General features: G+C 47.3%; 10 protein-coding genes across 10 annotated transcripts; 6 read left to right on the top strand and 4 right to left on the bottom strand.

The window, feature by feature from the left end:
- Positions 1 to 1,197: 1,197 nt before the first annotated feature.
- On the top strand, positions 1,198 to 1,892 carry LY89DRAFT_669639 (uncharacterized protein; the record flags this gene model as incomplete). The annotated part of the gene is made up of 2 exons (XM_018213114.1): positions 1,198 to 1,274; positions 1,331 to 1,892. The coding sequence occupies 2 exons, from the start codon at positions 1,198 to 1,200 to the stop codon at positions 1,890 to 1,892; spliced, it is 639 nt and encodes a 212-aa protein (XP_018071588.1).
- A 1,530-nt stretch (positions 1,893 to 3,422) lies between these two features.
- On the top strand, positions 3,423 to 6,708 carry LY89DRAFT_685147 (uncharacterized protein). Its single transcript, XM_018215025.1, has 5 exons — positions 3,423 to 3,701; positions 3,758 to 4,272; positions 4,324 to 5,440; positions 5,492 to 6,593; positions 6,649 to 6,708. Exons 1-4 carry the CDS (start codon positions 3,621 to 3,623, stop codon positions 6,410 to 6,412), a joined length of 2,634 nt encoding a protein of 877 aa, XP_018071589.1. The 5' UTR covers positions 3,423 to 3,620; the 3' UTR covers positions 6,413 to 6,593; positions 6,649 to 6,708.
- Positions 6,709 to 6,768: 60 nt separating this feature from the next.
- LY89DRAFT_585777 (uncharacterized protein) lies at positions 6,769 to 7,017 on the bottom strand (the record flags this gene model as incomplete). The annotated part of the gene is made up of 1 exon (XM_018209340.1): positions 6,769 to 7,017. A coding segment is annotated over one exon (249 nt), but the record flags the coding sequence as incomplete, so codon positions are not given.
- A 530-nt stretch (positions 7,018 to 7,547) lies between these two features.
- LY89DRAFT_685149 (uncharacterized protein) lies at positions 7,548 to 7,921 on the bottom strand (the record flags this gene model as incomplete). The annotated part of the gene is made up of 2 exons (XM_018215026.1): positions 7,833 to 7,921; positions 7,548 to 7,775 (listed from the first exon to the last, which is right to left on the bottom strand). Coding segments are annotated over exons 1-2 (160 nt in total), but the record flags the coding sequence as incomplete, so codon positions are not given.
- Positions 7,922 to 8,021: 100 nt separating this feature from the next.
- LY89DRAFT_617059 (alpha/beta-hydrolase) lies at positions 8,022 to 9,272 on the top strand. The gene has a single exon (XM_018210787.1). The coding sequence runs from the start codon at positions 8,081 to 8,083 to the stop codon at positions 9,035 to 9,037; it is 957 nt and encodes a 318-aa protein (XP_018071592.1). The 5' UTR covers positions 8,022 to 8,080; the 3' UTR covers positions 9,038 to 9,272.
- Positions 9,273 to 9,962: 690 nt separating this feature from the next.
- Positions 9,963 to 10,829, top strand: LY89DRAFT_646443 (uncharacterized protein; the record flags this gene model as incomplete). Its single annotated transcript, XM_018211925.1, has 3 exons — positions 9,963 to 10,045; positions 10,200 to 10,442; positions 10,492 to 10,829. Exons 1-3 carry the CDS (start codon positions 10,033 to 10,035, stop codon positions 10,827 to 10,829), a joined length of 594 nt encoding a protein of 197 aa, XP_018071593.1. The 5' UTR covers positions 9,963 to 10,032.
- Positions 10,830 to 11,039: 210 nt separating this feature from the next.
- On the bottom strand, positions 11,040 to 12,815 carry LY89DRAFT_782408 (uncharacterized protein). Its single transcript, XM_018222576.1, has 2 exons — positions 12,541 to 12,815; positions 11,040 to 12,420 (listed from the first exon to the last, which is right to left on the bottom strand). The coding sequence occupies exon 2, from the start codon at positions 12,333 to 12,335 to the stop codon at positions 11,388 to 11,390; it is 948 nt and encodes a 315-aa protein (XP_018071594.1). The 5' UTR covers positions 12,336 to 12,420; positions 12,541 to 12,815; the 3' UTR covers positions 11,040 to 11,387.
- Positions 12,816 to 13,940: 1,125 nt separating this feature from the next.
- LY89DRAFT_685152 (uncharacterized protein) lies at positions 13,941 to 15,327 on the top strand. Its single transcript, XM_018215027.1, has 2 exons — positions 13,941 to 14,187; positions 14,243 to 15,327. The coding sequence occupies exons 1-2, from the start codon at positions 14,014 to 14,016 to the stop codon at positions 15,191 to 15,193; spliced, it is 1,125 nt and encodes a 374-aa protein (XP_018071595.1). The 5' UTR covers positions 13,941 to 14,013; the 3' UTR covers positions 15,194 to 15,327.
- A 223-nt stretch (positions 15,328 to 15,550) lies between these two features.
- Positions 15,551 to 16,626, bottom strand: LY89DRAFT_707503 (NAD(P)-binding protein; the record flags this gene model as incomplete). Its single annotated transcript, XM_018217615.1, has 6 exons — positions 15,551 to 15,585; positions 15,703 to 15,891; positions 15,937 to 16,009; positions 16,059 to 16,249; positions 16,298 to 16,553; positions 16,606 to 16,626. The coding sequence occupies 6 exons, from the start codon at positions 16,624 to 16,626 to the stop codon at positions 15,551 to 15,553; spliced, it is 765 nt and encodes a 254-aa protein (XP_018071596.1).
- Positions 16,627 to 17,590: 964 nt separating this feature from the next.
- On the top strand, positions 17,591 to 18,866 carry LY89DRAFT_734219 (2OG-Fe(II) oxygenase superfamily protein; the record flags this gene model as incomplete). Its single annotated transcript, XM_018219892.1, has 4 exons — positions 17,591 to 17,871; positions 17,915 to 18,633; positions 18,679 to 18,767; positions 18,846 to 18,866. The coding sequence occupies 4 exons, from the start codon at positions 17,591 to 17,593 to the stop codon at positions 18,864 to 18,866; spliced, it is 1,110 nt and encodes a 369-aa protein (XP_018071597.1).
- Positions 18,867 to 19,082: the final 216 nt, after the last annotated feature.

Genomic DNA, 19,082 nt, shown 5'->3' on the forward strand with positions numbered 1-19,082 from the left:
TGGTGCTCTAAGACATAAATCGAGCCCCCAACAGCTTGATTGAGGGATGGAAGAACGTCTGGTGAAATATAGGAAGCCTTACTATGGGAATGCTGCACGAGTGGCTTGGGATTGCACTGCTAGATGGATGAAGTAGCCAGTTGGCGAATAGCAGATAGTTAGAACCTCCACTGAACTACCACTTCAAGAGAGGTTTTCTTGCAACCCAAGGCGGTACAAGTACCACAGGTGGTAAAAACTTCTCAGGAGACCAATCAAAAAATGCACGCCTGAAAACTTATTGTCCAAAATCAAAAACAGGGCTGGCAGAGCTCAATTGGCTACCAGAGAAAAAGAATACAGAGGGTTAGATCAAGCCATCTTTCTACATCACTGGATGTGACAGCTGACCCAAGGTATCAGGTGATAGGTCTATGTTCTTCAGGTCTCGATGCCGCCTCGAGTTGAAGGTACTGGCGAGAGCAAAGAATCGAGTTTCTTTTTGGGCAATTGGAAATGTTCAGAGAGAGCTTCTCTCGCAAGAGTGGGGTACTTTGCTTGTACCACCTGATATAGTCTGGTGACCTTATCCTCTAAGAAGATCCAATTGAAGAGGTTGCGGTTCGACCAGATGAACCCGCACCTGTATGATTGAGTGGCTGCAGTATGCCCTTGATCGAATTAAGGTTGTCTTGGATGTCGTGCTTCAAGCTTTCCCAGTTGCCCGAGGACCCTTGGTCTTAACAATGTCCACGTTGCCTTAGTGCCCGCATCAACTAGACCATAGGGAACCATTCCTTTCTACGAGGCGGGCGTATCTACCTCTCATCGTCCCATCTTGTCTCCATACACATGCGATGGTTGGCAACCCCCACCCCCAGAATTCAAGCAGCTTCCCCCCAGAACGAATTGCCGTCGCATATCCAACGGTCCTCTCAGGTACCCGAACGTGGAAGAGGTTTGGTTGAACGTGGCTGCCCAACCCGTGGCTGCCCGATTTCGCTGCCCTCCCTTGCTTCCCCCATGTCTGCTCTTATCAGTGCAGACCCTCGAGACGCCTATATTAATCCCGAATCAGTATTTCAGGGTCTCTTCCCTGATTCTGAGACATGAGTTGAGGTGGTCCGCATTGCAGTCCGCCCTACCATCGTAGCACTCAGCTCGCAAGAAACCACCACATCGCCGGCGATCATAACGTTCGTTGAACCTTAGTTCAACATGTTAATAGCAATGCCTCCAAGTCCAACACTTAGCACCTTTGGTGCAGTATCAATGGCAAAGGAGATTTATCTCGAGTAAGATATGCACTCACTGAGTTACCCCGCCATCAACACGGCTGACGCCCCTTAAGCGGGCCTGCGATACCCTTTACCGTAGGGCACGGTAGTGAGGGGCATCGATCATTCCATGTGCCCCTCAGCGTCCTCGCCGAGTACTCCCTCTTCTTTCACGACCTCCACCGCCATTGCGACTACATCGAGGCCGAAGCCTTGAAGTTCGATCTCTTCGACATCGATCCCAGAACGTTCAATCGCTTCACCATCTGGCTGTATTACCAGACAATATACGTTGATGAAGGGGTAGCTCAGCCGTTGGACTATTATGAGCAGTTTGAGCAGCTGTGGACGCTGGCCGACAAATATCGGATCCCGCAGCTGCAGAGACAAGCGGAGGATTCCGCCATTGTATTGATGAGAGCATTGACTGAGCAATATAATTTTGATGTCTTGGGTTACTGGCACTATATTTACCATAATAGTTATGTCGGTAGTCCACAGCGTCGTTTTATCGCTGGGCAGTGCGCATATCTGATCCTCAGTGGCCAGGAGAAGTTCAATCCAGAAACAGTACACCCGGCTTTGAGAGGAGATATCGTAGCTTTTATCCACAACCTGTATCCTCAACTCTATTAGATGTCGCCCGGATGAAGCCACGCCTGGAACGTTGTAGATAGGTGGACTTGGTGTTGATATGGCGGTGTTCTGGTGCCTGGAGAATAGGCGAATGGCAGCATTGATGAGTGATGACCTTATGAACCTGGGACTCGGTGTTTTCGGTGTTTAGATTTCTTCGACATGCTGCAATTTCGGGATGATGGTGATGATGATGATGATCTGGATGATGACGATGATTGATGACTTTAACGACTTTTCTCGGGCCACGGTACGGCACTTGTCATGATTTACGACGCATTAAAAAAAATATGGTAGAGGTGGCTTCACGGGAAGGACTGGGCTTTGGGGTGCACGGAGTGTTTAGGGCGTGTTGGTGGGGTATTTTAGCACAAATGCATGCGCATCTACCGCAACAATCCGGTGTAACTTCCTTGGAGTAATCCTAGATACCGAGTAGAGTCGTGATGCAGGAACGAGCTCAAACCATGACAAGAAGCCCGTGTGGTTCCAAAATACCGGGAATGGAGGCGTCAGGGAGGAAGAGAACAGGTGGGGTGGAACTTTGTTGTGAAAAGTATCCTAGCAGAACCCGAATGGAACACCGATTACCGCAATAACGTGACTAAATGAGCATGTGAACACAATGATAAATGATAGTCTTATGGTTAGCAACCCACTAATATTAGATTCCATATTATTTACTCGTGATGCACAAATCTTGGGGAAAATATCTACTTATAGTGTAACCCACTAATCATATGTTAGCCTACCAGAAATATGGACGCATCCTGCCTCAACTTGAAGATAGTGCACAAGCAGAATTTGTATCAAGAATCAAAGTCCGTCAGTGATTCAGTACTTTAAAGCGGAATCAGTTCTCTCCTCTTTAAGTAAAGTACCCCCCTTTCTCCCTCGCTTAAATTGATCGTCTCTTGCCAAAGTTCACTTCAGCACTCACAGGAAGATAATCGACTTGCTTTCAGTTAATTATTTGCGAGAGGACGCTGGCAGATGGTCATAAGTCTATGTGTGTGATATTGTCATGATCAAGCACTCTGTCATCCCTGGCCCTAGTCTTAGGCTTCAGATCGCTTATGCGGATCGTGCCTTCCGCCCAACTTATAGGGTATCTAGTGCTGCGACCCGACCTAAACGACGTGTTGTGTTCAAGCTTCGCGCTTCATAAAACAAACAGCTCTCAGGATAGTCCTCCTGTTGATGGACTCGTCGTCCAACTTCTACCTTCGATCACTTCTTCGAATAATTAACACTACAATCTCTCAAATATTGCATCAGCTAGCGCCTCCAGCATCTTGTTTCACAACACTGCCACCATTCCATCATGAAGGTTGAGATCCGTGGTACAAGGTCGCCGTTAAGAGACCGTCAATCTTGCGCAGCCTTGTGCCAATAAGTCCTGACCGAGTTTTCCACTGAATCCTTCAATAAACTGCTCTGGCGTTGTCCATCATGTAGACTTCGCACCAAACCACGATAGGTGGCATAAGCTGCATTGCATGGCTGCATGGCTGCATGTCTCCAGATACGCTCACCGGTCAGCTCCATCTTCGACATCTACAACTCCCCAACCTCCTTGTTGCCTAAGTCTTCCATCTTTTTTTCACGAGAAATCGCACGAGGCACGGAGAACAACAGAAGGTGTCATTTACTAGGTGCGGCGTCCGAAATCCAAGACATTGGAGCAGGCATGCGAGAGGCCGCACAGCTGAGTGAACATGCGACAAAATGAGCAACTCATCAAGAATACCAAAGATTACTGAAGGAAAATGTCCGACTCCACGATCGATACCAAACAATAACGCTTTGGTGAGTACCAATCTTCAATCGAACTTATCACATGACTTTGAAGCTCACGCTCTCAGCCTTCTTCTTCCCTTCCAAGGCATTCTTCAGCCCGAACACAGAGGTTGAGCCGACCTGTTAAAAGCGACTTTAATTCGGAATCGTCGATTGACCGCCATTCGGACGAACTGAGAGACAATGGGTTCATCAAGCTCAATACTCATGACGTGGGGTTGGTGGAGGAGCATGTGCCTGGAATTGAAGCATTCGCAGCAGACCTCCAAGCTGCCGTCGATGCAGCTTGGCCGACACGGAAGAGGAGTCGATATGGCAAAGCCCACGTCTTATTGCTGAGTTGGGAAGACGATAACCTTGGGGTGAACCGAGAGATGCATCGTCTGGAATATGTGTTTTCAAATCTCTACAGATTTGACGTACAATGCTTCAAGATACCCCGGAAGACAGCAGGGAAGGCGACTACATCACGAATCCTATCATTCCTGGAAAATGATGGACCTGAAACTTTATTCATTTTACATTACGCTGGACACGCACGCTTGAGCCACCGAAGCAGTGAGCCGCCGATCTGGTCCGCGTGGGTTTTCCCCTTGCGAGATGTCTTTTTAGCTATATTGACAAACTTTAGGACCGATACATCGAATTCGCCAACGCTACCTTCAGGTGGTGTACAGCAACTATTTGAGGAAGCTGAGTCCGACGTCCTACTTCTCTACGACACTTGCCACTCGTCGCATCCAGCTGTCAATATCGGCGGACAAGGTGTCACTGAAGTCATTGCAGCCTGCGGGTTTGAGACCGAAGCTCCAGCGGTTGGACCTCACTCTTTCACAAATGCTCTGATACGAGAACTTGAAGAAGCTTTTAATGGTCCACCATTATCAGTTGCAGAGCTCCATGGCAGAATTATTGGTTCTCTCAAAAATTGGAAACCAAGCCTTTTGAGAGACGAGAATGGCCACGTGTGGACAGATCAACACGGTCAGCCAAGATATGAATGTCACAAAAGAAGGACACCAGTTCATTGTTTCTTGACGAACGAGACCCCGTATAGGAGTATCATGCTGGCCCCTCTTCCATCCCAACTATCTCATTCGGCGGTGGCCAGGATTGAGCATTCACCGTCACTCAAATTGACTGCCACAAACTCGCTGGATGCCAGCCAATCAATACGTAACTCAGAGCATTCTACTGCCCCAACTTCTGTCTCGGACTCTTCAAAGGGATCTCGTGGACCTCAAGTTCTTTTGGCAATCCGTCTTGAGGACGACTATTTGCTCGATGATAGGCAGAGCGGAGGAGGTAAGAAGCTGCAGACTTGGGCTGAATGGCTGAGGTCTGCACCGAACGGAATCAGGGACATCACCATTCAAGGTATTTACAAGAGCTTTTCCACGCTTGTGCTAATTAGCATGCCCGTCGTTGTCTGGGACATCCTGCCTGACAATGCAGCGTACTCTTTCGTCGGCTTTGTACAGTCTGGTAATCTGGCTCATGATATTTTGAAGAATGGTCGAGAGCTCGACGTCGACGTGCCAAATGATACCAATATCAATGAAAAGCACGCACCCCATGTCTTCGAAGGGAAAGCGGTTGAATCCACCCAACAGAGGATTCCGAGTATACCCAATCGTGATTCTGGATTTTCAGAGTTGAAAGACACTGCAGATGAACTTTCAGTCACAGTCACCAATACCACTGGCGATCGGCACAAATTACCATATCATATGTGTAGCTCTTGGAACGTACGTATTCTTTTACTCAAAGGATTTTCATACCCCGGCTAATGTCTTTAGGTCTTTGATCATGCAATGAAAGCTACCTTTCCAAGTTCTGATCCTACTGGCAGAGCTGTTCATCAGAGCCACTATCAGATGGTGGATCAGAACCATACTATCATTCTCCCGCAGATGTGGGAGAAGTATGTCCGACCAGGAGCGTCATTGAAGATACATGTCTGGCAAGGTCCAGGACATTTCAAGCCACTCACACCGCCACCAGCACCAGCACCAGGCGCTAGCCTTTCTCCACAACCTTTGAGTTGTCGGCCGCTTGTAAAAGAGTCTTTGAAGCGACAGCGAACGTTGAAACGCCGTGCAGGCTTTGTTTTACCGAAGCCCCACGTCTTCGAAAACCGCCCTCCGAGCCCGGAAGAATCATCAGATGAAAGATTTGAACCTAAGCAAAGAGATACGATGGGATTAGTTGAATCAAGATCATCGCATCCACCTCGATCGGGATCGCTAAGTCAAAAGTTGCCCGAGACGCCATCAGCTCAGAGACCGCGGCCTACATCCTCACCTCCATTCACAACATCTCGGATATCATACCCTACTACTGAAAAATCTCGAGATACGAGTCGCTACGAAACTTGGTCAGGCTTTTCCAAAACCTCAAACCAGCACATTGCAGAGAAGACACGCCTCAAGATTCAGATCAAACCCACTCGGGCTCGAAGCTTGCATGAGAAAATTGAGCGACAAACTCCAGATCCCTTTGCGCCACGGAGGAGTCTTTCCGAGGCATCAGAGAAAGTAATCGCCAGAGCCGTGGTGCATAAGTTGCGGAAAGAGAAAGCTTCCTCGATGCTGAAGAGCCAGTACTCTGGATCTACACTGAGAACGAACTCCATAAAATCGCAGCGAGATTCTGGAAAGTTTGATGGCAGTGATTGTGACGGACACATTTCTAAGCCTCAGGAAGAAGTTGTGACCTAGATAAAAGGATCTCCAGTGACAAGAATCCTCAGCACCTGCCATAAAATCGTAACGTGGTGCCAGGAACGAAATGAGCCAAAATGCTGCACCCACTTTTGCGGCTTCAATAAAAGTCAAAAGTCGCTTTCTGATTAGGAGCTATCATGCATGATATGGTAAGGAAGAACCTGGCAAATGATTAGTGAGACTAGTTAGCACTGCACGATATCTTGGCATAAAGCTGACAGCGCTTACAGTAAGAGCTGAGGCCACGACACACGGCCCACTTAAGCGAGAACCTCAAAATTACACCTAGTTTTATATCTATTATAATAACTACAATTCTTAATGGAATCTTCTAAGATTTTGAATATAAATTAATGAATAGTAGCTAAACCTCGGACAGCAATCACATCTTCAATCTTACAAGTTAAACGCTCTATGTACGGCCTAAAATCACGTGAATCTACTCGATCCCATAGCTTTTGCAACTCCCTTTTCAAATCCTCTTTACTTTTAAGCACATAAGGCAATTTCTTTAGTTCTTCTTTTATCCATCGCCAGACTTTTTCAATAAGATTCAGATCAGGTGAAGAAGGAGGCCAATTGAACCCGCGGATTCCATGCTAAAGTCTTGGCAACCGGGCATTCCCTTTATGCACTTTTGAGCCATCTTCTATGAAGATATATTCCGGCCCAAGGGTGTCAAATAGAGGGAAGACTATGAGTTCAAGAACCTGCTGAAGGTACGCCTTAGAGCATATGCCCTTGCGTTCTGGAAGCTTCTCCATAAAAACTAATAGTGATTTATAGTCCCAGCCCAATGCCCCCCAAATCATGACCGTGGTCCTTCCTAACCTATAAACTAACCGGATGCAGTCAGGGCACCTCCTTTCATCTACCCTCCTAGTCACCCAGATCCTGCCATTCTTGCCAGTCTCGAATATTGCCTCATCAGACCAGACAACCTTCCTCCAGTCCCCTCCTTGCCTGCCATCATCCCTATGAGCTGCATAGTCTGATGTGCCCCACCACCTATGATCCCGCGCAAAGCGCAACCTCTTCTTAGCTTGTACTCTTGATATATAGGGTCGAGGGCATGCAATGCAGCGACGGTAGCCTGCGCGGGCTAGTTCTCGGCGTATAGTTCGAACAGAGGGAGCGAGCCGTAGTAGGGTTTTGAGGCTCGAAAAGTTCATCCTGCGAGAGGACCAATCTTTTGAGATAGTGCGAATGCATTGGCGTATCGTTCTTATAGACATCAAATAAGGTTTCGAGTGCTTCTTTTTACGCTCTCTGCGGCTGTGTTTTTGCTTAAGAATGCGACGTACAGTCCTCCTAGGCACCTGAGTCTCTTGGACGATCTCGCGCTGAGATTTTCCTTGTCGTTGTAAGCTGCGGATAATTGCGCGCGCAAGGGTAGGCCATTCTCCCTTATCTTTCTCGAGGGGTGAGCTGAGTATTACAGGTGTTTCCATGTTGAATTGCAGAAGGATTGAATAAGTATTTGTTGAGTTATTAAAGTTTTAAAAAGGAGGTGCTAAAAAGAGGACGCATACCGCGTCTCGCTTAAGTGGGCCGTGTGTCGTGGCCTCAGCTCTTACATAGCAAAGCAGACTATAGCGTCCAACACGTTAATTTTCAACATCGAACGACCCCGCTCTCCATCCTAAAGCCAGCGTCTACACCATGACAGCCAATCCTTGGCTCACCTCAACTGCCCACAGTGAGCTCGTCTCGGTCGGTACTCATAGACTTCATCTCCAGGCTTCGGGCCCAGCTCGAAATCCAGGCCACATCGTCACAATCATAATCCAAGGCCTTTCTGCCACCATATCATCATGGGCCGCGGTCACTCGTCTCCTCTCTCCTCACATACGAACATTCACTTATTCCCGATCCGGCTTTCATCCTAGTGAACCTTCCCCTCTGCCCCCAACAGCAGAGAACATTGCGCTAGAACTCGATTTGCTCCTCCAGTCTGCAGGTATCGATCCGCCATATGTGTTAGTAGCGCACTCCTGGGGCGGCATTCTGGCCCGAGAATTCATCGCAAGGAAAAAAGAGGGAGATCTTGCAGGTGTGGTTTTCGTGGAAGCCAATCAAGAACGTACACTCGATGCGTTAGACTGGAGGCCTTTCTTTTTGTGGTGTGTTGTTGGGAAGGTTGAGTTTTTGAAAGTATCGGACCTGGAGAAGAGGAGAAAGTTGGATGATGAAGAATGGGAGAGGCATCTGAGGGACATGAGAGATGAAGGAAATAGAATCCAGGGAGAAAAAGAGTGGAATGAGTATGAAAAGAGTTTTGAGTCGTTGACAGAGAAGAAAGGGTCAAGTGTCGACATGCTGAGACATATTCCAGTGTCCGTTGTCAAAGGAGAAAATGGCCGAGGATTGAGGATGTTGTATGATGCTCTCATTGAAAGAGGGCATGGTACTGAAGAGGACAGGGAGAAATTCAAAGGGTTCTTGGAGACATTTGATGAGAAGGACGTCGAGCTGCAGTCCGAAATCGGAAAGCTTTCGAGTAAGGGTCGATACGTGGAGGCGAGGAAGAGTGGACACGACGTCCAGCTGACAGAACCTGAGGTGATCGTCGAGGAAGTTAAATGGGTAGTAGCTCAATTTGTTGAAGGAATAGATTGATACTTCAACTCGATTGAGAGCCCTGCGTAAGCTGTGCAGTTGCATCTTTCCCATGAAGAACATCTGTCTGAATCTTAAGCAAGGTCCTTAATCTGGACAATAGAGGACAATATTGATTAGTATCAAGGCTAGTGCCTCATCACAGATTGGGTACTCGAACAATTCTCAAGTCGGGTTCTAGTCATGGACAATGGGCTTTTCTGTAGCACAACTAAGTTTTGCTGTTAGAACGAGTAATTCTCTTCTACGAAGAGCTTGATTATACCAGAATGAGTATTCCTACTTTCCGGAGTGCTTAGTTCACCTTCAAGTCAGGTTCCAGACACAGACAATGACTTATTCGTTATGCTATGTTCCCTATGCATGTTTGGTAGCAGAGAAATGCATCTTGTCCGTATCTAATTTGTAAGTGAGTTACAATATTTAAGGAAATAGCAAGTTATTTCTAAATCAGAGTCGAATCTCGAGGATATTGAGAATTACCCCGCATCACGGCGACAACCCCGCTATTGTACCCAAATGTGAACCTAGGTAGTTGAGATACAACATTTACCACTTAGAATTGAGGAACGAGTCTATTTTAATGATGTGCAAGCGCAGTCTTAGCGATTCCTTCTGTGAGACTTTCAGGTACGGCATACTTTTGCACCATCCATACCTCGCAATTGTTTGGCCAATTCAATGATTTTATGCGGGACTTACATTCAAGAGCCGGATCGACGCAGTGCACTAGCTCAACGAATTTGTAATCATAGTTTCCCAATATCAAGATGTATTGTGCCTTTCTCGCTCTTCATATGATCCTCTGCTCTGAATTGAGGCTCTTGATGCAATGTTCTTTCCCCTGAATTTCACATGAAAATTGTCCGGGGGTGATGTCATGGGTCAAACCTTAAATAATCCCAGCCCAGTTCAACCCGAGAGTTCCAGACATCATCAACAACCTGGAACTGCTCTCAACGACATCAATTCACCACAGCTGCCAATAAATCACAATGGAACACCCAAGTAAGTTTCAGTTGTCCAACATCCAATTCTAGAGAGACAGTGGGATCTGCGAGTAATCTCGAGCTTGTCGACTCCTAGCATACGGCCCGTCCTCGCTTTGAAACTATTTACTGCTCGATCAGAATTGAGCAATTGACTGACAATTCCCTCACAGAAAGACAAATCTCTCACGTTATCCACCTGCTCACAGAAGGATCTCCAGCAGATCAGCGAGATGCTCTCGAAACATACTTCCTTCCAGACTCAACGTTCATCCACCCTCTCTGCCGCGTTCCGAGCTTTTCGCATGTCTCGTTGCCTCTGATAGGAGAAATCAATTCAAGATGGGTCATCTGGATGATATATCGCTGGTACAAGATTCTCTCTCCTCGTATCCTGCTGGATGTTGAATGCGGAGGTATGTTTCTACTAATGTCCTTGTTGCACAGATGCATGCTAATCACTAGCAGAATTCAACCAGAAATCCCAAATCCTCTTCGTCGAGATCCATCAAATCTTTTCCCTCTTCTTCGTCCCATTCTACAAATCGAATGTTCATCTCACAACGAAATTGCGACTCGTCCATGCTGAAGACGATAATAAATACTATATCAAGTCTCAAGAAGATCTATACCAATCGAATGAAGTTGTCAAGTTTTTCTGGCCGGGAGGAGCGACTATCATATGGTGTTGGCAGATTTTTGCGACTTGGTTGTGTATTGTGGGTGCGCTGCTATTGGCACCAATTACATGGGTAGAGCAGAGGCATTCGAATCAGGTGAATGGGGTGAAGAAGAGCTTGTAAAGTATGTGTATTGGGAGTTCGGTGGACACAATCATGCACCGCAATACCAGGAAGATATGAAACTGTAAGAGGGGTAGTGGTGTCACTATGATGATCTGGGTTCGCCTACACTGTGTACTTGCATTTACGAGCGCTGTCTGGGAATAGATGCAATATTATGTCATAGCACAACAAACGCGGAAAGAAGACTTGAATGAAGCTGATCTTATACGTCTTTCGAATGAGAATGAATTATCGCTTTCTTCCAAGTTTCCACCTTTCCTGTCTGTCAACACCTGCAGTTTAGGAATCACATCAAGTCCAAGTTTTCGGGAAAGTTATGCCTTCAGGCACCTGTATTGTCGAGAAAGCAACATTACCAAAGCTTACTAACTCGGCCTTAGGAACAAACTAAATCTACGGATGAGAACAACCTAGCATTGGAATGATTTAGCATGGAAGTTTAGGATGAAGGTAGTAATTCCGAGACTTGGATTGAGCAATTTGAATCATCTTCATGAAACGCAACGCAGCAGGAAAAGTTTAAATGATACTTCGACCTATCCCCAAGTCTTGCGCTCAAAACAGCAATAGAAGCACGATTCCTATGACCCAACATCTTCTGTCATTCATTGAAACCCTAGTCCCGCCATTCTTCTTCGTCGTCGAAGCACTCGGAGTCGAGGAAGCAGGCAAAGCACTGAATTCGGTCGTTGTAATGGTTGCCACAGTCGCAGCGATGGTACTTCCAGACAGCGTGCTCCCCGGAATTGTGCTTGGTGACACATCGACAACCGAATAAGACGTAACAACTCCTACGGTAAGACTCGGACTAGTCCCAGTAGCAGAGATTGTGGTAGTGGTTGGAAGGGGAATAGTCTCGGTACTGGTAGTCCCTGGTGCCGTGGATGGAGGGAGAGTCGAAGCGAGAATGGTGGTTCCGGGCAATGTCGTGGTATAAGTGAGGATAATCTCACTTCCCAAGGAGGCAATGGGAATGGCCGAGCCCACGCCAGATGCAGTGAATTGACTTGGCATGGGGAGTGTGGCGGTATTTGGTTTGGCAGCTGGGTTCGCCGAGTAAATGTTTCCAGTTTGCCCATCGACAAGAGTGTAGTCTCCAGTTTCGAGATTGGCGACATCTCCTCCAGCGGATTTGTAAGCTCCACCAACGACCGTTCCAGTGCTACCATCCGGAAGAAAGAAGTTCGTGGTGAATTTGTCATAACAGAAAGGCAAGGCGAGCGTTGCCATCATGAGACAAGAGAGGTGAGCATTGCAACATAGTGAAGTAGAGCTCCGAACGAAATGGGGTAAGGATCGTTTGCTTGCTGGTAGGGAAGATTGGATTATATCAACGAAGAGGTTCTGGAAGTCTGGGCTGCCGATTTGTGGGGTGATGGCTGATGAGGCGCCAGGAGGAGCACAAATGGTGAAGCCTGAATCGCAGCTCCCTGACGCATCAGGAGAAGCTGTCGTAAATTCCGCGATAGCGAGAAGGAGTATTTGTAGAAACAAGGAGGGCATTATTGTGGTATGTTGTTTGATTGCGATGAGCTGAACTAAAAGAATCCCGAAGTAGACCGAAGTATCAAAAGGAACGACAGTGTATCTTGCGAGTTCTTAGCGAAAGTGGTATCAATGCATTGAGATGCTGAGATGCTGAGATGCGCCCGACAAGAACGAATAGATTGAGTCGGTGTTGATGGAGGGGGCGAGGAGATGAAAATACCTTTTGTTGTGTCTTGTACCACCGTTTGACTGAAACTAGTCTCATGCACAGCGCATGAGACAAAGGGAACCTGCAGAAAACGTGCAGATTTTGCGCACCGAACTCGAAGGCGATATCAGATGATAGGATGAAAGGCCATTCGGATCTCTTCACTCGAAGGAAGGCTGAGAATCGGGAAGGCTAGTATGACCGTGCGTCGAGACCTAGAAACACCGGATGTGCGCACGGCTAAGGGAGGTTTGCGGGAGTTGAGAAGTTCAAAAATGAAGTGTTGGATCGTAATGATTAATTGAATAGTGAATTTTTAAACTGCTGCCATGACAGAGCTCAAATTCTAGTTTTGGTGAATAAGAAAGGATGCTAGCGGAGGAGTGTCCAACTTTGCCACAAAGGTCAGAGGGCAGTCATGGCTATGGACCAGAAGGATGCAGATCTCTAAGAGCAATGATTTGAAAATCCACGAGTGAATAGGCTTCGTCCGCATTCATGCTTGACTTCAATTGTTAGAGGTCTTTCCTTGCACGTTTTCAATACGGAGGCTTCCCGGATCGGCAGCAGTCGAACCTCAATATACCACCCTGTCTTGGACTATTCAGCCAACCAGAACCGTAAATGAGGTGTAACAATATGAAGAAGGGAATAGCTACTACCCCAGCAATTTTAGAGCTCAGCAGATGAAATTTCACCACTCACCATGGAACGGGAGAGCTCGTAATCTATGATTGTTACTGATGAGCTTGAACACAGCAGAGGGGATGGAGACTCTTCGGTTGTCATCTTGTCTCTCCCTATTAAAGTGAGAACGTCTGACTTTACGATATACCTAAGGATGGCAAGACCCCCAGCATCAACACGGAATTCGAACTGAGAAAAGGACTTTTCGTAATGCTCAACTATAGCAGACTCGCGCAAGTCCGGGCTCTGCGACAATCAATACATGTCTGAGGGGGTTCTTAAATTGCGAAAACCAGAGAAACTCATTCATCATGTGGTATAGGGTGGGTAAGCTCAATTCCATGATGGTTTCATGGTGCTGCTGTGCCACTTGGACAGCGGTTGTATCACCATTGCTCTAGCAAAAATGTTCAGTAAGATTTTGCCTTGTGCAAGTGCTGGAAAGATGCACTCTGAGATAATTTACAAACCAATTGAGGTTTGAAGGAGTGGTCTGCAGTGGCAAATATCGCGCGTGGACTACGTATCACCGTCTCGTATTTTTGTTGTTCCTGAGCAGAAAGCATTGACTAAAAATAAGCAGTCATACCAGATGGGGTTTAGCCGCCCAGTATTCTACGCCGCCTGCGCCTCACCCCTCGAACTCCAACCAACGATCCGCCAACGGCTGCCTGCTGCTCCTTCTCGTCCCTCTCCTTCAAATACAAACATCCGTCTCCCATCGCCACGAAGTTCTAGAATCGACTCTCTATTGCATATCCCTCGCTCATCATCCCACAAGAAACTCAAAATCTCGACATGCTCAACACCATCGTTCCGGGGCTCGTCCGACGAGGTTTCGAAGCTCATGCCTCCATGACCCAGAACCAAGGCGGAGGAAATGACGGCGAGGAACCACAACCACAATTTCCAGTATGGGGTGGGATCATTCTGGTTTCCACCTTCATCCTCTTGATTGTCGTGATGTTTACGGTATGTCTGCGAGTAGTCTCTTATGGTGGAAACCTTGCTGATAATAGTCTTCTAGATCGATTACACGTTCGGAAAGCTTGTGCCTACCCTCATTATGATCGAATCTCCTCCTGAATCCATCGGATTCGAGCCTCTCTCCACCGAAGACCCCGATTCTACGATCAACAAGGACCCTGAAGAGCTACTGGTCAAGCCCCAGCCCATTACCTCCAGCTTCCGAAGAACATTAAGACATCTTGGTGGTTTCCGGGCACGCTTCCGTGGCATCTTGATGTATTTCATTTCCACCTTTGCCATCGGCGTCGTTGGCTCAATCCTCAGCGCCTTTCCGATTCTAAGCTACATCCCAAGACCTTTCTGGAATGGTGTTGCGACCGTCGTCTGCGCGCTTCTTCCCCTCACCTGGACCCATATTGCGATTTCTCAGCCGAGCCCCAAGACATGGTTCCGTCGTATTCCTTCAATGAAGACGTGGAAGAAGGTTGCTGCACCTACTGCTGTTCTGGCTGTTGCGGAACAGTTGTCCGTCTTCCTCCCAGTCTACCTTGCCATGGCTACTGGTCTAACGGACAAGAAGCCCAAAGAGATTGCATACATGAACGGAGGTCAACAAACCGCGACAGCTTGCAAGGGTCTCGGCGTCCTCGCATTCAGCCTCGCTCTCTCATTCTTGATCGTCATTCCAGCTAAGGTCACCTTGGTCCGTGTGCAAGCATCTCTCTTGCCAGACACGGATGAGAGCAGTGTCCCATTCGACCGCAGCTTTGGAGGAAAGGTTGTTCCTGAGATCGTCGGCGGCAGTGGCGTCATTGGCATGCTCGATGCATGGAAGACCTTCGACTGGGCATCTCGCATCAGACTGATTAAGGCCTATCTCAAGGTCTTCGCCATGCAAGTTGGTGTCACAGTCGTCTTCACTATCTGCCTCATCGCCGAGATGATCATGATTGCAGGTGTGAAGGATTGGGCCAGATTTTTCCCCAAGGACGGAGACCAACAATTGTAGCCGAACAACAAGAGGTGCGTTGGACCGCTAGCGGATAATTAAGCGTGTAAAAAACTTCGGAGGGAACGAAATTGGATAGCTTTCTTTTGTTGTGGAGGACTTTTCTGGGAGAAAGGGAATGCATTGGCGTCGGGAGGAAATATTCGGCTCATGAACAATGCCTTTACTGAACCACATAATGAAAGTACTTGATGCACATTAACTGTCCTGAGCGTTGCACGCAATCCATCTCCATTATGCAAGTGCATTTTACTTTCGGAACGATTTTTACTTTCATCGTTCATTTACGTCTATCATTGAATCTTTTGTTCACTCGGCCGTCGAGTCAAGGCCATCCTTTTCAAGCCATGATTTTCTTCATATGACGCTCCACCCGTGGTCGACTGGTATTACTATTCATAAATTAGTATGCTTCTTCATTAACGGGCAGCGTGAGCCGAAGTCTCTGGGAGAGATTTCCGAACATTTGGCTCCTAAATTGTCCTTAAGTTAAGGGAGATTTGACATACTGGCACCGTTCATCTCCGAACTGAGATTTGAGGTTAAGAAGAGCAACACATTTGCTATCTTATCTGGAGTTGCAATCTTGGAATAATCGTTGTTAGGCATCATCATAGTTTGGACTGGTTGAAGAATGCCAGTGGCCTTCATATCCAGTTTCGTTACATCTATGGACTTGTAAATGTTGGTTTGAACTCCTGGTCTTTATCAGTAATTGCTCTGACGCTTCAAAGATGACCCACCTCCTGGACAAATCGCGTTGCATCGGATCCCTTCATCTTTGTATCTCCATGCTACATTCTTAGTTGCTCCAACCTGTGAGTGATGAGTTTGTGTCATGATATGTATGATTGGCCCAACTCACGATACCATGCTTGCTTGCCGTGTAAGCAACTCCAGCAACAGCTCCACTCAACGCAGCTTTGCTCGCAACATTCACGATGCTCCCGCCTCCATTCTTCAGCATAATTGGGACTACGGCACGCATCAGCTTCACTGGAGCAGTTAAATTTACTGCGATGATCCGATCCCAGTCCCCATCGGTGAGCGTATCAACTGAAAAGAAGTTAGTGTACTTCTTCTCAGGGAGATGGACACACTTACCGCTATTGTTCTGATCCGCAACTCCTGCTATATTGAGCAATGCGTCAATCCTATCCCCGAAAGTTGCCAAGCAGGCTTCAACGATCTTGTCGGGAGCATCAACTTGGGTCAAGTTGGCTTGCAAGAAATGGAAGCTCCGAGATGAGATCGTAGGAGGAGCGCTGAGATCGACCCCAAATACGTTCACTCCTGACTTAAGAAGAACTTCAACGGTCGCAAGGCCGATGCCAGACGATGCTCCTGTCACGATGACTACCTAGCAATTGTTTAGGATACTATTGGAACCCCAGGATCGGGGTGTACAGTACCTTGTTCTTTAAATCCTCCATCTGAGTTGAAGAGTGATGAGCAAAAGTTTCGCCATCGTCCGTAAGAAGGGCACCGTTGCTTTATACGAACCAGCGCTTGCTTTGCCGTTCTATGTGGAAGGCGAGGCGAGGTTAATGTTATAGCGTTGCAAATACTGTTCCTGATTGGACAGGATGCTGCCGAAAACGAAAACGAATGCGGCACAAGCCCCAAACAGCCTGTGCGTCCCGCTCAACATCAGGGTAAGCTACTGTTGGACTTGTTACTTTCACGTTTCACTCTAAACTGTAACATGGTTTTCACTTATATCGACTGTAAAGGCAAGTTCCTCGTGCTTTCGAATCTTGTTTGTTCTTGCCAGCTCATCAAATCCTCACCCTGAATCGAAGACCTCCACCCCAGACATACTGAGAATGGCCAAAATGTGACAGTCCGATGTACGAAAGGATTGTTCATGAAAGTGTTCTTGAGGTCTCGAGTAAGTAGGAACGTTTCGTTCACGTCTTTCTCATAGTCTGTGCCCTCTCTGTGTTAGAACCAAGTTTAAGTGACCAATCTCCGTTCGTCGTCAGACATTCTGTACTTGCTTTCATTTGACCTTTCCATTTTCCTCTTCGCTGCGGTTGCTTCGGCTTCGAATGCAGAATCTCTGACATTCTCTTCTCATGAATTAATGGGAGTGTGGGTCCAGATAGTTCTCTAGACTAGAAGTAAGTAACATCATCAATGGATGTCTAGCAGACCTGCCTGCCCCTTCCACCTTGGCAACATACATCAATGCAGCAACCATTTGCACGATAGAAGCTTCATCAGGTGACTTTCAGTGGAGCCCAGACAAGCCATCATTTGGCTACATCCCACCTTTGAGCTTGAATCAAGCTCTTTCATGTGCAAACAATTCGGTGTATCTCTCCAAATTCGGCGCTTCAGCTTCAGCATAAAAAAGAGCCTGCCCAGGCAGGGAGGTGGTCTGCAGTCCTCAAGATGTCTCAGATAATTACCCAAAAGCCATCGAAAGTTATACTTCGCCTGAACTCTCCTGATGGAGATTCGATACGAGAAGTTTTAGACACCCCTCCACGACCTTGTATATTTGGAGAGATACCATGTATTGATCTGACAGGGCTGGGCGCCACCGATACTGGAGCGATTCAACGCATTGCACGTGAGATCAAAACAGCTGCTGTGACGTCGGGAGTGTTCTACATCAAGAATCATGGCATATCACGGGAGATTATTGAAGAAGCGCGATTGAAGTCTCTTGAGTATGCAATCCGTCTTTCTGTCAAGGCAAACTGATGAAAATAGATTTTTTCGCCAACCAATGGACGAGAAGTGGAAGGTTGAACGAAGCAACTTCAATCACCACAACGGTTGGACTGCACCTGGTAACGCACGTGCAAATGCCAGTGAAGGGCCGGATGTTAAGGAACAATTTCGATGGCATTATTCGGTGAATGATGACCCGATGTACGACCATCTCCCAAAGCCCATTGCTCTCGGCGCTCTCCCTGCGGAAATTCAACCCTATATTTGGGCTGATGAAAGGCTCTGGAGCAAGACCGCTGCCTTGCCAAACTTCAATGATGCAGTCAAGAGATACTGGAGAGCAACAATAAACCTTGCTCGAGATTTGACCAAAGCAATCGCTGTTGCACTTGAGATGCCAGCGGATGGAATGGATGACCTGATAACATACCCATCTGGCGATATGGCGCTGAACTTCTACCCTGGAATTGAACATCCAACCAAAACCAATATGGAGACGTCCGGGTTGTACCAAGGAGGCCTGGGCAGCCATACCGACCTGCAGTGCTTCACTATTCTGTTTCAGGATCATATAGGCGGCTTGCAGGTGCTGAACAAAGATGGACAATGGATTGAAGCGCCTCCTATTGCTGATACCCTTATCGTGAATATTGGAGATTTCCTTTCCCGCCTCACCAACGATAAATGGGAGAGTACAGTTCACCGAGTGGAAGTGAATCGAACTAACGCGGACCGTATTTCGATGCCCCTTTTCTTTGGTAGGTCGGCTGATCGCGTGCATGGTTGCACACTAACGGGTACAGGCTTCAATTTCAACAAACAATGTGCTGTCCTCCCGACCTGCACAGATGAAAACAGTCCACCCAAGTATGCTCCACTGTCATGTGGCGAGGTACGTCTGCAATGATTCGCCAACTTCGGGACTCGGTATGAAGCTAACGAACATGGGGACAAAAGTCCGTGCGTTCAGGCTGTAGAACCTCGAAATTAAAACTCTTCACATTAGGACTAAACTATCAACAACTCCACCATTATGGATCCTTTTACCACTCCACCTATGTCTCCACGTCTCCCAGGTGCAGAGATCAGAACTAAGCACAAAGAGGGCATACGCCGGCTCTTCAAATTCGCTAAAATAGGCCTGCAACAGCTCCAGGGCTACTACCACCTAGGAGACAGCACAGTTAGGAAGATCCTACTATACGAT

Source organism: Mollisia scopiformis, assembly GCF_001500285.1.
Source record: "Mollisia scopiformis unplaced genomic scaffold LY89scaffold_12, whole genome shotgun sequence".
In the NCBI taxonomy this organism is placed as follows: Eukaryota; Fungi; Ascomycota; class Leotiomycetes; order Helotiales; family Mollisiaceae; genus Mollisia; species Mollisia scopiformis.

What these genes read in the sequence shown, in the direction of transcription:
- LY89DRAFT_617059 (XM_018210787.1), top strand. Translation starts at nt 8,081, where the DNA reads ATGACAGCCAATCCTTGGCTCACCTCAACTGCCCACAGTGAGCTCGTC.
- LY89DRAFT_685147 (XM_018215025.1), top strand. Translation starts at nt 3,621, where the DNA reads ATGAGCAACTCATCAAGAATACCAAAGATTACTGAAGGAAAATGTCCG. An exon ending in GAGCCGCCGATCTGGTCCGC is followed by an intron (nt 4,273 to 4,323) that starts GTGGGTTTTCCC and finishes GACAAACTTTAG; the next exon opens with GACCGATACATCGAATTCGC. An exon ending in ATATGTGTAGCTCTTGGAAC is followed by an intron (nt 5,441 to 5,491) that starts GTACGTATTCTT and finishes TAATGTCTTTAG; the next exon opens with GTCTTTGATCATGCAATGAA.
- LY89DRAFT_782408 (XM_018222576.1), bottom strand. Translation starts at nt 12,335, where the DNA reads ATGCCCTCCTTGTTTCTACAAATACTCCTTCTCGCTATCGCGGAATTT.
- LY89DRAFT_685152 (XM_018215027.1), top strand. Translation starts at nt 14,014, where the DNA reads ATGCTCAACACCATCGTTCCGGGGCTCGTCCGACGAGGTTTCGAAGCT. An exon ending in TGATTGTCGTGATGTTTACG is followed by an intron (nt 14,188 to 14,242) that starts GTATGTCTGCGA and finishes ATAGTCTTCTAG; the next exon opens with ATCGATTACACGTTCGGAAA.